At 42.3% G+C, this 14,280-nt stretch overlaps 2 protein-coding genes across 3 annotated transcripts; both read right to left on the bottom strand.

Annotated features, from left to right (window-relative positions):
- Positions 1 to 1,414: 1,414 nt before the first annotated feature.
- On the bottom strand, positions 1,415 to 5,285 carry LOC114134701 (akirin-2-like). Of its 2 annotated transcripts, none has more exons than XM_028001460.1 (6): positions 5,073 to 5,285; positions 4,609 to 4,782; positions 4,369 to 4,509; positions 3,088 to 3,237; positions 2,119 to 2,190; positions 1,415 to 2,000 (listed from the first exon to the last, which is right to left on the bottom strand). In XM_028001460.1, the coding sequence occupies exons 2-6, from the start codon at positions 4,778 to 4,780 to the stop codon at positions 1,990 to 1,992; spliced, it is 546 nt and encodes a 181-aa protein (XP_027857261.1). In that variant the 5' UTR covers positions 4,781 to 4,782; positions 5,073 to 5,285; the 3' UTR covers positions 1,415 to 1,989. The 2 variants fall into 2 exon arrangements, with proteins under 2 accessions (XP_027857261.1, XP_027857262.1); XM_028001461.1 differs by having other exon boundaries at positions 4,609 to 4,811; positions 5,073 to 5,272.
- A 1,083-nt stretch (positions 5,286 to 6,368) lies between these two features.
- On the bottom strand, positions 6,369 to 13,092 carry LOC114134693 (cannabinoid receptor type 1B-like). The gene is made up of 2 exons (XM_028001442.1): positions 12,900 to 13,092; positions 6,369 to 9,209 (listed from the first exon to the last, which is right to left on the bottom strand). Exon 2 carries the CDS (start codon positions 9,148 to 9,150, stop codon positions 7,753 to 7,755), a length of 1,398 nt encoding a protein of 465 aa, XP_027857243.1. The 5' UTR covers positions 9,151 to 9,209; positions 12,900 to 13,092; the 3' UTR covers positions 6,369 to 7,752.
- Between the last annotated feature and the right edge of the window lie 1,188 nt (positions 13,093 to 14,280).

Below are 14,280 nucleotides of genomic sequence, written 5' to 3'. Positions count from 1 at the left end.
TGCGTGGACAGCTGACTCTTAAGGGCTGTTGATGAACATGTCACCACTGCAGACAGCTGCTGTAAAGAGAACGTTTATAAAATCGGATTAATTTACGTACATGATGAGCAAACAAATGGAGAGAAAGAATCCAGTTCTGGCCACCAGATTAACACATGGACCCTGAAACCAGTGGCAGTTTCTAATACGAGCGACATGGGCAACCACCCAGGGCGGCATTTTGTGGGGATCGGCATGAGCCCCCCAGAAAATGAATAGAAAGGGAGACGGCACAATTCCCTGGTGAGATCCAGTGTTACATATGAGACGATTCATTAAGCAATCACAGAATTAAAATACTTAAACTTCAGTCGCCTTTATCTTGTTCTCTTATTGACTGAAGCTAAATTTAAGTTGCTTTTTATGTGTTTTTCTGCCTTGCTGTTCACTTTCTCCCATATCTGTTGTTCTGTTACCATTGATACCTTATACAGAACGTTGCCAAAATAAAAGCATGGAACTTTAGCTGCAGTTACAAGAAACAAAGTAACTGCGTTCAGTTGGCCTTTACACCAAATATGATAGTTTCTCCTCTACAAAGCAACAAATGTAGTTTTGGAGAGGAGCTAATAACATTAAGACACAATTTTGGAGAAGAAAGAACAAAACAAGCGACCATTTTGAGGCCGGAGAAGTGAGCGTTACAGAAGTATCCTGAAGAACTGAATGACAAACATTCACTACCAGGAAACAAAGTTTATGGGATAAATGTTTGTGCTTTTTTAAAAATTATGTGTTGTATGTTATTTCCTTGTCTTGTTCTTTACTTTGCTGGTATTTTCATACTTTTCTGTTTTGCCATCAGTTTTTTTTATTACTTTCTGCCCCTTCCTCTCCCAACATGGCTGTTCACCAGAGCACAAAGCAAGGTCCATAAAGACATGGAGGGCAGAGTCTGGCGAGGACGAACCCAACCTCAACCCAATAGAACTATTAGAGCAGAGACAGAGCCAGGCCTTCTCGTCCAACATCAGTGTGTGACCTCACAAATGCACTTCTGGAATAATGATCAAATATCCCCATAAACACACAGAACCTGGGGGAGAACCTTCAGGAAAGCTGAAGCTGTTCTAGCTGCAAAGGGTGGACCAACGTCACCCTGGGAGAGAGGTCACTGGCAATGTAGCTTTTTTAGCAATAAGCATGGCAACTTTAGAAGGAGAAAAAAAAAAAAAAAATCACATAGTCTTATTTTGATAGGCTCGTTTTGAAATTACACATCAGGTCCAGCTGTCATTTGTTGGGTGTCTTCTAGAGGAGTTTCTGTTTTTCAGCAACATGCATGTCAACTTTTGGAAAATAAAATAAGTTGTAATAAGTTCCATAATGCAGCTTGAAATGTGACGCAGAAAAAAACTGAATCACCGAAACATGCGAAGATTCTCAACTCTCAATTTATTGTTTTTTTTGTTTGTTTTTCCTCCACTAAAGTACATCGGTTGCAAATTGATACCAGCTGGGAAAAAGAAACTTCAAAATAAATACAGACACTGGTGGGAATAAAACAAAACAAAAACAAAAGAAGTTACCTACTGTGTTTAATTTAAAAAGCAATAAATGAAGGACAAACGGCTAAAAAACAGACTTGTTTCACTTCCTTTCAGATTGACCAGCAAACCTTGTAAAACTCTCCAGCGCCTCTTTTGTATTTACACGTAACAGAAACAACAGACAAAGCCTGGAATGCTGGGAATCGATACAAAAAGTGAGATAACTGGGAACAGAGGCCACTCGTAGAGATAGGGTCCATTAATTTACACCAGGAAGCAGCTAGCTGCTAGCCGCCGCTTCACGTCGTCGCCCAGAGACGGACATATGGCACGGTAAGAAAAGTTTCATTTAAACTAGCTAAATTAAATCTCTTGGGATGAGAACTTTTCTTTTCTTTGAGATATCACATGACAGCTTGCAGCAGGAGGAGGTCTTCGTGCGGACGGTTCGGTGCCACACTCAGGAAACATCTGGAGAAAAGGAGAGGTCAAGTTGAAACACAGAAACCAGATTTGTTAGCTTCGACTTCAGAAGACAAAAAGACGGTCTGCCGGTCAGCGGAGCAGGAATGTGGAAATAAAAACTCACAGCTGGCAGGCTGCTCCCCGAACCGCCGCATTAGCTGGTCGTGTGTGAACTTCACGAAGGTGTCGTATTGTTCTGGAACATAAGCAGAACATTTTGGACTTTAGTTTATCTGGAAACTGAGGAGAAGAAAAATTGATTCCTGTTGAAGTAAACAAATTGATTTTGCCAGGAAGCTGACAACATGTTGCATCTATATTTTACTAAAAGCATTTAAAGCTAGAGATGCAATGTGTAGTTCAGGGATGCCCAAAGTGTGGGCATCACACTTTGGGCATGTAGTAGCCCAAAGTTAATAAAATAAAATCTCTCTCTCTATATATATAGATATATATATTTCATTTTATTAATAAAAAATGTGAACTGATGGGCCAAAAAGAAAACACACACACACACATATATATATGGGCTTTTTTGTGGAACATATTCATTATTTTTTTATAAATATGTTTTGTTGATTTCATTGATGTTTCTAAGTGTGATTTATATCGCTAAACCACATAGATTCAATCATATTTTTGAATTTACTGATATTTATCAATATTGTTGTGTAAAATACATAGAAAAAACAGTTTCAGTTTCTAACATTAACTGGACTTCATTGTGACAAAGATAAATCACAAACCTCATCACAAGAAATTTACCATGATAAACGATACGATAATTGTCCATCCCAAATAATTCCTTTTCTACAAAAGATAAAGACTACTTTGCTCCATTAAAATATTATCTTGCATATGTTATTGAAGAGATTAAGGCAACGAATGTCCTCATAAATTGTTTAAGTTTTAATAAGAAAAAAGAAATTTAAAATTGACCCTAGATTGCTCTCAACTTGAAAAGTTTGGACGCCGCTGGTGTACGTTTTGTAAATATTTGACTTTCTAATGAACTTTCTGTGAGAAATTGCGTTTTTACATTTATTACACAATATTTTAATTCACGTACATGCAGTCGATTAACAGTCTTTACCTGCCAGTTTTGAAGTCATGGTCTCCTCGTATTCCTCCCGCACCTTGTCTTCTCGTTCTTTGAGCAAGCGTTCACAGATCATCCCGACTTGCCTGAGCGTGAACAGCGGCTGTTCTTTTCTGGTCGGAGAGACGCCGCCTGAAGACGTCCCTGTTAGGGGAAAAATAAAAGATAAATCGTTTGGAACGAGGCGGATTTACAGTCATACTAATGCTAATCCCAGACAAACTTACTACTTTTCCTTTTTTTTTTAATATATTTTTGAAAGTGCGGGAACAACAAGTCTGTGGCAGATAAACGTTTATAGAAGTCTGGATTTAAATATGGAGCGTTAAATAAAGGCAGGAGGGATGAGCGGTAGAGCTTGTGTAACCATAACAGGCTGAATGAATGCGATATTTATAAATATTAACTTATTGTCTGTATTCATGTTTGCATCATGATGAGTGGGGAAAGTTTACTGTAATCAGCATTTTGTTCAAAATATTTTATTTCCATGTTTTCATAATATTATTCATGGATGCTTGACAAGAAGATAATAATTAAGTTTAGGGCGAAATGGAATAATCGATTACTGAAGTAATCGTCAACTAATTTAGTAATCAGTTAATCGCTAACTGAAGTATACAGATGCAAAAAAAGGCCAATTGCTGAAAACCCCCAGCTGAAATGAAGCCAAAACTGTACAAAAATATGTACATTTTTCATATACATATGTGCTTAAAACTCCATAATTTTAGCTTCACATGGATTAAATAATGTTAATAAAAGAAAATCTAAATATTAAAATTAGTTAATCCAAAACAAAAAAAGAATTTACCTAATCTTTTGCTGATTATTCACAAGAATAATCGATAGATTAATAAATAAATAATTGTTACTTACAGATAGGGCTGATGAATAACACTTTTAAAAAAAAGAAATAAAATATGTTCAAAACTCCAGTGACATTTTTTAGCTTCACGTAGATAAAATCCAGCAAAAATAAATAAAATCTCGCATTAAGCAACTTTTGCTATTCAATTATTAATCAGTGAAAAATAATTCTTGCATTTTAGCTTTAAAAAAAATTCTTAAAAATATTAAATTGTTTACTGTATTTCTAAACTTGCATTCACAAAAAAAACGTGAAAAAGTTGCAGAATGTTCCTTTTTTTATCTGATTAATTGTCATAATTAATAACTAAAACAAACAGTTGCAGCCCTAGTAAAGCTTCTAAATACACATAATCGTCCATTTTCTTTTCTTTTTGTAACGTTTAGCATCTTTTCCAGACCGACCTGGCATGCTGGATACATTCATGGATAACTGGGAGGGGGATTCTGGAGAGTAGCAGCACTCTGGTTGTTGGTAGCCTCCATCTAGATGTTTCCTCTTCTGAATACGTTTGTACTCCTGTTTTATGTTGTTCAGGATTTGTTCTGGTGATTCAATCAAAGACACAGAAATAAAACAGAGGAGAAGAACAAGAGTCACCGGTTGACCGTTAAACTGGTCATTCCGGAGGCCGGAGCTTTTACTTGCGCTGAGTCTGGACGACGACTCTCCAAATGGCGAGGGCTCCATGCTGAGGTACCGCCTCGGGGAGGAAGCCGATGGGGCCACCGGGATGCACCTCCGTCTTTTGGGGGACGCGGGGCTCATCAGTGGATCAAAATCCATGGTTCTCTTCAGGGTGGCTCCACACGCCATGACTTGGAAGTTGTCAAAGAAAAAAGAATTCCTTTTAAAAAATGCAGGAAAATAACAAGAATGAGGCCAGGTATTTCACACAGCGACTTTAATAGCTAAAAGAGTTTATTTTCCTTTTTCCTAGAGGAATAACGTGTTGAACAGACTGTGCTGGAAAGGCTTTAACAGCAGCGATCCGCCGCTAGCTTCGCCTGGAAGCCAATAATCAAAAAGAAAACAGAGCTAACACTAGCTTAGACTACCGCTGACCCCGGACTACTTCATACGTTTAAATGGAAATAATTTGTTTTACCTGTCAAGCGAAAGTAGTTCGGACCAGAGTTAGTTCTGACTTAGTTCTGCTGGGAGAGTTATTTTCCACAAGTTAAAGTGCCGAGCAGCCAGCTGCGGGCCAACTGTTGGTCTGCAGGTAGCGTTGCTGCGAGCTAACGCTACTTAGCTGCTTGTTTTTGATACGAGGCTGTCGGCGTCTCCGCCTCCTGACGTCACAAGTCAAACCCGGAAGCTAGGCATTCTGGGCTATGTAGTAACATGCCGCAAGGAGAATAAAAATGATTAATTATATTGGGGGAAAATGGTAAAATAATAAAAAAATATGGGAAAATATGAAGTAAAAAAATAAAATAAAAACATTAAACTAATAATATTGGAATAGCCCTGTTAGGTTAGTTCTGATTGGTTCTTTTTCTAGACTTTTGTTAATAAATGATTGTTTGGATAATTGTCCCATATAGTTCTGGAAGCTGTGGATCTGGTCGGATTTTGCTTTTGCTTTTTAAATTTTTTTTACTTTTACCCACTTGTTGTGATGCGTAACCACGAGAACAAGTTATTGTTTTCACAACTTGGAGCAGCTAACAAATTCAAAGATACTTTATTGATCCCAAAAGGAAATTAAATGTTGTTGTAATTCATATTAATTCTTCAACTACGACCCCGAAACCTCCTACTCCATAATCTCTCAGGTTTCTAACCATACAGTCAGAGATTTTAAATTATAATATATCCGCGACTAAAGCATTATTTTGAGAGAAACTGAGCTTTGAGTTTTAATTAGCTGTAAATTTGAAACATAAAAATGGCATAAAAAAGGTGCAATAATTCTATATACTAAACGTTTACATTCTTAAATTGAATTAAAACAATAAAACACTTTATTTTGCAATATTCTGACGAATATTTATTTTCAATTCATTTCCTACATATGTCCACAAGATGGCAACGTTAACCATTAAAAACTAAAATTGATTTACTAATATATCTGGTGATGCCCGACAGTTTGTAGCGTCAGAAACAAACATTTATACACTTAAAAACAATATAAAGTTGCCTTTAGTCACAGTTTAGTTCCAGGAAGCTACATTTTCTGGCTTCGAATCCTGAAATTAAAAGAGTTCACAGCAAGAGAGCTGGTCAGTCACTTAATGTAACATCTTGGGTTTCCTTTCATTTAAAACTTTTAAACCAGTTTGAGTAATAAAATTAAATTTACTGCATTGTTAATCAGGCCGTTTGTAAGGAAAGGCTGCAAACCGCAGCCTTAAATAGGCAAAGCTTTAAACTAATAAAACATCAACAGAAGGCGATAAGCTGGGATATTCAGTTTATTTTAAAAAGACATCCAACATTTGAACCAAATTAGGACAAAAATAGATAAGATTCACACCTTACCAAGTACTTCCTTGATTGTAAATACTGTTATGTGACACAGTGGCACAATAGCTTTTGCACAGGAGTGACGCAGTGCAGGATTAAAACTCTTTTTTGTAAATACAATTAATAATTACCAAAACAAAAAATAAAAAAATATTTTCACAACAGATCACTGTCAAAATGTTGCAGCATTATGTAGTAAAAATGAATAAAATACAACACATCACAGCTGAAATGATCTTCACTTTTTAAGCAGGAGCAAAGGCGACAAAGCATCAGTAGATCCTCCAACACAAAAATGTCCTTCATCAAAATGTTTTTAATTATTACAAAATCTAGGCAATAAATTGATTTTATCGGTTAATTGAATTTTTGAATACTGGAATCTGGACTTTCCCCATCCAGAGTGATGTCCGCTTGCCCAAAGCCGCCATGTTGTCTTACAAGCGTATTTTAAAGCTTCTATTTATTTGGACTTTGAGTTTAATATTTATTTTTCTTTTAACTACAAGAATACAATCACAATGTTAGAAGAATAAAGTAGTAATTTTATGAAAAATAACCAAATATTAAAATGAGCAATGCTGAGCACCTTGTGAAGTTATACTTTGGTGTAAATTTTACACATAATACTTAATGTTTTCACAGCATCAAATCAAATTATCTATCAGTAGCAGAAGTGAAACAATCATGCAAACAACTGAGTCACTTCAGACCCTGATAACTTTGAGCAAACAACTTTTTTCTTGCCATTTTAAGAAGTTTTACTGGTAAAATTGTCTTTATTCTGCTAATATTATGATTATATTGTCGTCATAATTAAACAAAACATTCTGGTAGCCTGGCCTAATCACATGATTGAAATAAAATCCATTTTTTGAAAATATTTTTCTGTCATTTGTTTTTACAGAGTAAGCCAAGAAAATAATAAATAAATAAAATTACAAGAATAGACAATAAATTACGAGAATAGTCAAAATAATGAGAAGAAAGTCATAGTATTATGTGAAAAATAATAGTATTTCAACTTAATTCTCTAAATATTCAGAATTTGTTTTTGTAATTTTTTCATTTTCTTTTCTTTTCTTTTCTTTTCTTTTCTTAGTATGGCCCTAGTAGTCCGTCCATCTTTTAGAAAGGAAAAAAATCGATTAAAATCGAAAATCGGGTCTAAAAGTATCCATCACCCTTTTTTTAAATCCATAAACTCCTATTTCTTTTTTTCTTGTCATTTTGGCACATTTTATAGTAACAAAGCTAACAGGTCAGAGACTAAACAACACTATTAGTGTCACAGTTGTGCAGAAGCGTCGTTGGTTTCAGACGGGCTGTGCTGCAGAAGACTCCGTGCCTCCAGAAACTCTAACCTGAGATACTTTCGCTTCAGTTTTCTCACGACGGCCGCGTTTTTTCTCCGCCCTGCCAGCTGCTGCCGCGGCGGCTGCGGCTGCTCTCATGCTCCTGCTGGTCCAGTCGCTCTCGGCGCTGCTGTCCAGGGTCTGAGAGCCTCCGCGCCACATGTGGCAGATGTTGCGGAAGGCCCTGCGCAGGTCTTTGCTCCTCATGGCGTAGATCACGGGGTTCACAGTGGAGTTGAGCAGACACAGCATGCTGCAGAAGGCGAACACGGTCTTGATGAAGTCGTCCACCTTCCCGAACAGGTCGTAAACCATGATGGCAAGTAGCGGGCCCCAGCAGATGATGAGGGCCACCAGGATCATGACCAACGTTTTGGCCAGGCGGAGGTCCATCCGGGCTTGCTCGGGCCTCACCGTTTGCACTTTGGCGCCTTCTGCGGTGTAGATGATCACGCTCCTCTGGGAGGTCCGGCTCAGCATGCGGACGGCGTGGTGGTGCGACTTCCAGAGGATGAACATGTAGGCGTAGATGATGAACAACACCAAGACGCTCGTTATCCCAATCCAGAACATGAGGTACCTCCGGTCAATCAGCGGGAAAATGTCCGAGCAGACGGAGCCGAGCCGCTTGCAGTTCCAGCCGAGCAACGGCAGCAACGAGATGACGATGGAGATGGTCCACATCATGCTGAAGGCGATCACGGCCTTCGTCTTGGTGACGATACGCTTGTACGCCATTGGCCTGTGGATGGAGATGTAGCGGTCAATGGCGGTGAGGAAGAGACTCCCAACGGAGGCCGTGAAGGAGGCGATGACTCCGGCCAGCTTAAAGAGGAAAACGTTAGGGCTGTCCTTCCTGTGCAGAACATGGAAGTCCAAGAAGCTGTAGACAAAAATGATGCTTCCAATGAGATCGGCCACAGCCAGGCTGCCGATGAAGTGGTAAGAAGGCCGAGATCGAAGCGTTTGGGAGTGGAGGATCACACACAGAACCATGAAGTTCTCCAACACGGTGAAGGTACCCAAAGTGAGCGCCAAGATGACGATTGCAAGCTGCTGACTAGGGGTGAGGATCATGAAGCACTCAAGGTTGTCTGCTAAGTTCTCCGCACACTGCGGCGCTTCGACGCTCTCCACAGCGGTGGCATTACCCAGCACTAATCCCGAGATGTTGGTGGGAAAAACCGGAGCAATGGCGGTGAAAATCACCTCCTTAGTTCCAAGGACGAAGCCGTTCTTCGATTGGCCGGAGTCGGCGGAGAGGTCATCGTAGCTGGCGTCGTTGGAGCCCAGGTACTGCACACCTGTCGTGAGCGCGCTCATAGCCGTGCCAGCCATCTGGTGCGCAGCCAGCTTCATGGCGGCAGAGATGCTCAGTGAAAAGGCAAGTTGGGTAACAGCATCAAGTGAAAGAACATCTAAAAGACAAAAGAATGTTTGGTTTCCATTAAAGGGGTGTTATGATGTGTTTTCCAGTAACATAGTGCCATTTTATAGCACAATCAGGTAACTATGGTAACTTTAGTTGTAAAAATATTACATATGCTAAATATGACTTAAAGCTGCAGTATGCAACTTTTACATATTTGTTCAGTCACCATGTCGTGACAGTATAAGTTGAGACAGATATCCATCCATCCATCCATCTTCTTCCGCTTATCCGAGGTCGGGTCGCGGGGGTAGCAGCTTCAGAAGGGAGGCCCAGACTTCCCTCTCCCCAGCCACTTCTTCTAGCTCCTCCGGGGGAATCCCGAGGCGTTCCCAGGCCAGCCGAGAGACATAGTCCCTCCAGCGTGTCCTGGGTCTTCCCCGGGGCCTCCTCCCGGTGGGACGTGCCCGGAACACCTCACCAGGGAGGCGTCCAGGAGGCATCCTGACCAGATGCCCAAGCCACCTCAACTGGCTCCTCTCGATGTGAAGGAGCAGCGGCTCTACTCTGAGTCCCTCCCGGATGACTGAGCTTTTCACCCTATCTCTAAGGGAGAGCCCAGCCACCCTACGGAGAAAACCCATTTCGGCCGCTTGTATCCGCGATCTCGTTCTTTCGGTCATGACCCAAAGCTCATGACCATAGATGAGGGTGGGAACGTAGATCGACTGGTAAATCGAGAGCTTCGCTTTTTGGCTCAGCTCTCTCTTCACCACGACGGACCGGTACAGCGCCCGCTTGACAGCAGACGCTGCGCCAATCCGCCTGTCGATCTCCCGCTCCCTTCTTCCCCCATTCGTGAACAAGATCCCGAGATACTTAAACTCCTCCACTTGGGGCAGGACACCCCCCCTGACCCGGAGAAGGCACTCTACCCTTTTCCGGCTCAAGACCATGGCCTCGGATTTGGAGGCACTGATCCCCATCCCGGCCGCTTCACACTCGGCTGCGAACCGATCCAGCGAGAGCTGCAGATCACGATCTGATGAAGCCAAAAGGACCACATCGTCTGCGAAAAGTAGAGATGAGATCCTAAGGCCACCAAATCGGATCCTCTCAACACCTTGGCTGCGCCTAGAAATTCTGTCCATGAAAGTGATGAACAGAATCGGTGACAAAGGGCAGCCCTGGCGGAGTCCAACTCTCACCGGAAACGAGCCCGACTTACTGCCGGCAATGCGGACCAGACTCTGACACCGGTCATACAGGGACCTGACAGCCCGTATCAAAGGGCCCGGTACCCCATACTCCCGGAGAACCCCCCACAGGGCTCCCCGAGGGACACGGTCGAACGCCTTCTCCAAGTCCACAAAACACATGTAGACTGGTTGGGCGAACTCCCATGCACCCTCCAGGACCCTGCTGAGGGTGTAGAGCTGGTCCAGTGTTCCACGACCAGGACGAAAACCACACTGCTCTTCCTGAATCCGAGGTTCGACTATCCGACGGACCCTCCTCTCCAGGACCCCTGAATAGACCTTGCCAGGGAGGCTTAAGAGTGTGACCCCTCTATAATTGGAGCACACCCTCCGGTCCCCCTTTTTGAACAGGGGGACCACCACCCCAGTCTGCCAGTCCAGGGGAACTGCCCCCGATGTCCATGCGATATTGCAGAGTCGCGTCAACCAACACAACCCTACAACATCCAGAGCCTTAAGGAACTCCGGGCGGATCTCATCCACCCCCGGGGCCTTGCCACCGAGGAGCTTTTTAACCACCTCGGCGACCTCGCCCCCAGAGATTGGGGAGCCCAACCCAGAGTCCCCAGGCTCCGCTTCCTCAGTGGAAGGCATGTTGGTGGGATTGAGGAGGTCTTCGAAGTACTCTGCCCACCGGCCCACAACGTCCCGAGTAGAGGTCAGCAGCACACCATCCCCACTATAAACAGTGTTGGTGCTGCACCGCTTCCCCCCCCTGAGACGCCGGATGGCGGACCAGAATCGCCTCGAAGCCGTGCGGAAGTCTTTCTCCATGGCCTCTCCAAACTCCTCCCACGCCCGAGTTTTTGCCTCAGCAACCGCCCGAGCCGCATGCCGCTTCGCCCGCCGGTACCCATCAGCTGCTTCCGGAGTCCCAAAGGCCAAAAAGGCTCGATAGGACTCCTTCTTCAGCCTGACGGCATCCCTCACCGAAGGTGTCCACCAACGGGTTCGAGGGTTGCCGCCGCGACAGGCACCGACAACCTTGCGGCCACAGCTCCGATCGGCCGCCTCGACAATGGAGGCACGGAACACGGTCCACTCAGACTCCATGTCCTCCACCTCCCCCGGGACGTGTTCGAAGTTTTGCCGGAGATGGGAGTTAAAGCTCCGTCTCACAGGGGATTCCGCCAGACGTTCCCAGCAGACCCTCACAACACGTTTGGGCCTGCCAGGTCTGACCGGCTTTCGCCCCCGCCACCGGAGCCAACTCACCACCAGGTAGTGGTCAGTGGACAGCTCCGCACCTCTCTTCACCCGAGTGTCCAAGACATACGGCCGCAGATCCGATGAAACGATGACAAAGTCGATCATCGAACTGCGGCCTAGGGTGTCCTGGTGCCGCAGTTGAGACAGATAATCTGTGAAAATATCGATGTCCTCCCTGAGCTGCTATTATCATCTGAAGAAATGCAAAAGCAGCCAGTCAGAACCAGGAGGAGGGTCTTAGCGCTGTCCATCAACCTTATGTACTCACTGCTAAATGTGCTAATGACGGAGCAACAACTCACCATTACAGGAAAACTGTTTATTCACCGTCATCAGTGGCTATGCTAACTAGCATGCAGCATAGCAGAGAGCGTGGGGACCTGGTGGAAGAAGGATGAGCAGTGCCATAAGAGACTGTGATTGACAGCGCTAAGACCCGCCTCCTTGCTCTGATTAGTTGTTGTGGCTAGGTCCACTCAGGCTTTTCGGACAGCTGAATGGTTGCCATGGAGATTAAAGGATTAATAAAACATGCATGATAGCTTCAAGGCAACACTGCAGGTATGATTTTGATGAACAAATAACATTAGAACAATGCAAAGGTAAAAAAAAAAAAAATCGAGGAGGAGCTTTATTCTCGGAGGCGGAGCTAGGCCAACCAGGCATTTAATGGTTGCCATGGCGATTAAAGAATTTTTTCAAGCATGCAAAGAATAAAGGCAGCACTCCAGGTAAGTTTTTTGATGAGGGAATAACATTATAAGATGATGTAAAGCTCAAAAAATAATTTTCTACATAATACTGGCCCTTTAAGAATGCATTTATTTCTTATTTAAAGTGATTTTAGTTTCAAATTTCAAGGAAAAATAAAACTTAGGGGCGCAGCTGACTCACAGTGGCATCCCTGACAATAGTGGGAAACTGAACAGTTGAGGAACCTTTGCAGCCTCAGGGCATGGAGGAAACCAGGGGCATTTTTATTAATTAAATCAGGTCATTACGCATTAAACCTGTTTTTTAATCCAGTAATCACCAGATTAATTAGGCATCATAGGGCCAGCTCCGGGATTAAGAATATCTGATCAATGAACCTTTAAAATTTGGTGACAGAATTCAGGATATGAATTATTTACACTCAGATTTACATAATTATTTAGCAATAAGACATCAAGAAGACCAAATGATTCAGGTGCAGCACTTATATAAAAAATGAGAAATAATTTATTAATTTTAATAATAGATGCATGTAGTAAAGTTTGAAAAACACAAACCTTCATTGTTTCGCTCCAAATATCGCGCAGTGATCCATGCTGCGGAAATAAAAAGTGCAAAGTCCGGGTGAGGAAAGCCTTAAAAGCGAGAGTTAATTAGCAGTAGTTGTTGCTATGGGGATGATTGCAGGAGGATAATCCCGTTTGGAGCCTTCAGACAGACGCAGTGAGCATCAGAGCCAGGCTGGCTGTGCGCTGGTTTGGGAGAGGGGCGGTTATAAAGCGGCGCTTTGTGCGCCAGCCGCATGGTCACGTGACCTGAGGTGTTGGAGCGCAGCTCGCGGTTCTCATCACTATCTGTTATAAATAAACACATTAACAGCTGCGGATGAGCTTTACCTCCCCACCGTTAATGAATCGCACAGGACAGAAGGCGCTTTTTAATATTTCTACTGCTTTTTTACGGGTGAAACCTTTTAATGTGAATTTAATGTGATTAAATGGTTGTGTTAGAGAGTACCCAAAATGTGCATCCAATTGTAACATGTTTTTACTCAAGTGAAAGTAAAAATTAACAGTCTAAAAAATTACTCGAGTAAAAAAAGTACCTGGAGGAGAAGTACTGAGTAACTGATCAGAACGTCCCATTTAAAAACGGCAGATAAAAGTGAAAAGTTATGTATAAATTCTGGTATTTTAAAAACAAAAATAATGCAAATAAATATGTTTAAAAAACAGAGTCAATACTTTTCCTATTCATAAAAAAGAAACAATGAAACTTTAAATTATTAAGGTCGGCAGGGCAAAATGTTTCGGCGAAGTACTTCCAGTAAATGGCTCGGGCTCAGCATAAGATTATAAAAATATATTTTGTACACAAACAAGAAGTCTACTGTAAGTGTCAGATGCATGTTTTGTTTTTTCTTCATTAACTGAAGTTACTCGCAGTTACCAGAAATTTTACTCAAACAAGAGTAGCGATACTTTATTATAAAATTACTCAAATAAGTAAGAAATACGGTGCAGCAAAATGACGTAACTGTACATTATTTTCAAAACTCAAATATAACTGAGTAATATTAACAACAAATAAGAACCTTTGTTAGAAGTGTTCTTACGTTCAGAACAGTGTTTTATCGGCGTCTACTCAATTTTGAGATATTTCTGTTTAAGTGTCTGTTAACCGCCGTTAGCCTACATGCTAACTACCGTTAGCCTAAATGCTAACTGCACAGTTAGTGTGACCGTTAACCGCCGTTAGCCTACATGCTAACTACCGTTAGCCTAAATGCTAACTGCACAGTTAGTGTGACCGTTAACCGCCGTTAGCCTACATGCTAACTACCGTTAGCCTAAATGCTAACTGCACAGTTAGTGTGACCGTTAACCGCCGTTAGCCTACATGCTAACTACCTTTAGATTCTTTCTCGAAAACGTTAGG

The sequence above is a fragment of the Xiphophorus couchianus genome, chromosome 19, assembly GCF_001444195.1.
Source record: "Xiphophorus couchianus chromosome 19, X_couchianus-1.0, whole genome shotgun sequence".
In the NCBI taxonomy this organism is placed as follows: domain Eukaryota; kingdom Metazoa; phylum Chordata; class Actinopteri; order Cyprinodontiformes; family Poeciliidae; genus Xiphophorus; species Xiphophorus couchianus.
The sequence above is the reverse complement of the archived record's forward strand: the minus strand, read 5'-3'. Positions and strand labels throughout refer to the sequence as shown.

What these genes read in the sequence shown, in the direction of transcription:
- LOC114134701 (XM_028001460.1), bottom strand. Translation starts at nt 4,780, where the DNA reads ATGGCGTGTGGAGCCACCCTGAAGAGAACCATGGATTTTGATCCACTG. An exon ending in GAATGTATCCAGCATGCCAG is followed by an intron (nt 3,238 to 4,368) that starts GTCGGTCTGGAA and finishes TTCCCCTAACAG; the next exon opens with GGACGTCTTCAGGCGGCGTC. An exon ending in CATGACTTCAAAACTGGCAG is followed by an intron (nt 2,191 to 3,087) that starts GTAAAGACTGTT and finishes CTTATGTTCCAG; the next exon opens with AACAATACGACACCTTCGTG.
- LOC114134693 (XM_028001442.1), bottom strand. Translation starts at nt 9,150, where the DNA reads ATGAAGCTGGCTGCGCACCAGATGGCTGGCACGGCTATGAGCGCGCTC.